Genomic DNA, 1,178 nt, shown 5'->3' with positions numbered 1-1,178 from the left:
CCTGTATACTTTCTTTTTATTCTTTCTATCCTTTCTATTCCTGTATACTTTCTTTTTATTCTTTTTATTCCTGTATATTCCTATATATTCCCGTATAATTTTTATTCTTTCTATTCCTATATATCCCTATATATTCCCGTATACTTTTTATTCTTTCTATCCCTATATATTCCTGTATAATTTCTTTCTATTCCCGTGTATTCCCGTGTATTCCTGTATGGTTTTATTCTTTCTCTTCACAATTCTTCACTCTTATCTCTTTATATTTCCCTGATTGCTTCTTCTGCGTATTTTCCTGGATATATAGACGGTTTCCCCATAATTCTCCATGCATGTGCATACTTTTCTATTTCCCATACGCTCCCGTGCACATTCCTGCATATCCCTGCACTCTTTTCTCGTGCTTTATTTCGCCTCAGCAGGTCAGCATAAATATTTTCCAACGCATAAAATTTTTTATGCGCGGAGACACACAGCGAGCCAAAAGAGAAAAAGTAGACGGCCTTTTATCGAACATAGACTCGTACCAGAGCATATTTAAGATCCTGTGCGATAACAAAACGGCATTCGTGCAAAAGCTGAAGAGAGATTTTCGGAGCCTAAAATCAGAGCTTTTCTTTGGGAAGTACCGCATGGTGGAGAAAGTCCTCAGCCGAAAGTTCGACTCCGAGCAAATGCGAAGCATCGCAGGAACTATTTCCTACAAGAAGTCAGACAAAGTCTTCCTTTTCCTTCTCTCAGATCTCCCTGTTGAGCGCGTTAAGGAGATTCTTGCGAAGGTCTCCCACCTGGACTACGAGAGAAAGGGAGAGACTCTCTCCCAGGACATGGTCATTCCTGCAGGGGAGCTACTGACGAAGGAGGGCGGGAAAGTCTCGAATACGCTTTTCAAGGAGATCACGAAGTTGGGCCTCGAAGGATTCGCAATAAACAGCAAAACCAACGGAATTGAGGCAGAGAAAGAGATAGTCGTGGCCCGTAAGGGGGAGGCTGTTACGGAGACAGTCGAGCGAATGGCAAAGATCCTGGGCGTAAAGACTCGGGAGCATGCAGCTGTGCTTGTCGGACACGCAGAGATCAGGAAATAAACACACCCGAAGTTATACAGCAGGAAGCCCTCGGAATACACCGTCACAGAGTAATCAGTAGACAGTTGCACCCTCCAGTTTATCATAATA

The 1,178-nt window shown here is 43.0% G+C and overlaps 1 protein-coding gene across 1 annotated transcript; it reads left to right on the top strand.

The window, feature by feature from the left end:
* Nucleotides 1-458: 458 nt before the first annotated feature.
* NEMAJ01_2391 (mRNA turnover protein 4) lies at nt 459-1,088 on the top strand (the record flags this gene model as incomplete). The annotated part of the gene is made up of 1 exon (XM_047916228.1): nt 459-1,088. The coding sequence occupies one exon, from the start codon at nt 459-461 to the stop codon at nt 1,086-1,088; it is 630 nt and encodes a 209-aa protein (XP_047772185.1).
* Between the last annotated feature and the right edge of the window lie 90 nt (nt 1,089-1,178).

Source organism: Nematocida major (assembly GCF_021653875.1).
Source record: "Nematocida major strain JUm2507 chromosome Unknown 1052, whole genome shotgun sequence".
Classification (NCBI taxonomy): domain Eukaryota; kingdom Fungi; phylum Microsporidia; genus Nematocida; species Nematocida major.
Note: the sequence above shows the minus strand (reverse complement) of the source record. Positions and strands in the feature narration are given on the sequence as shown.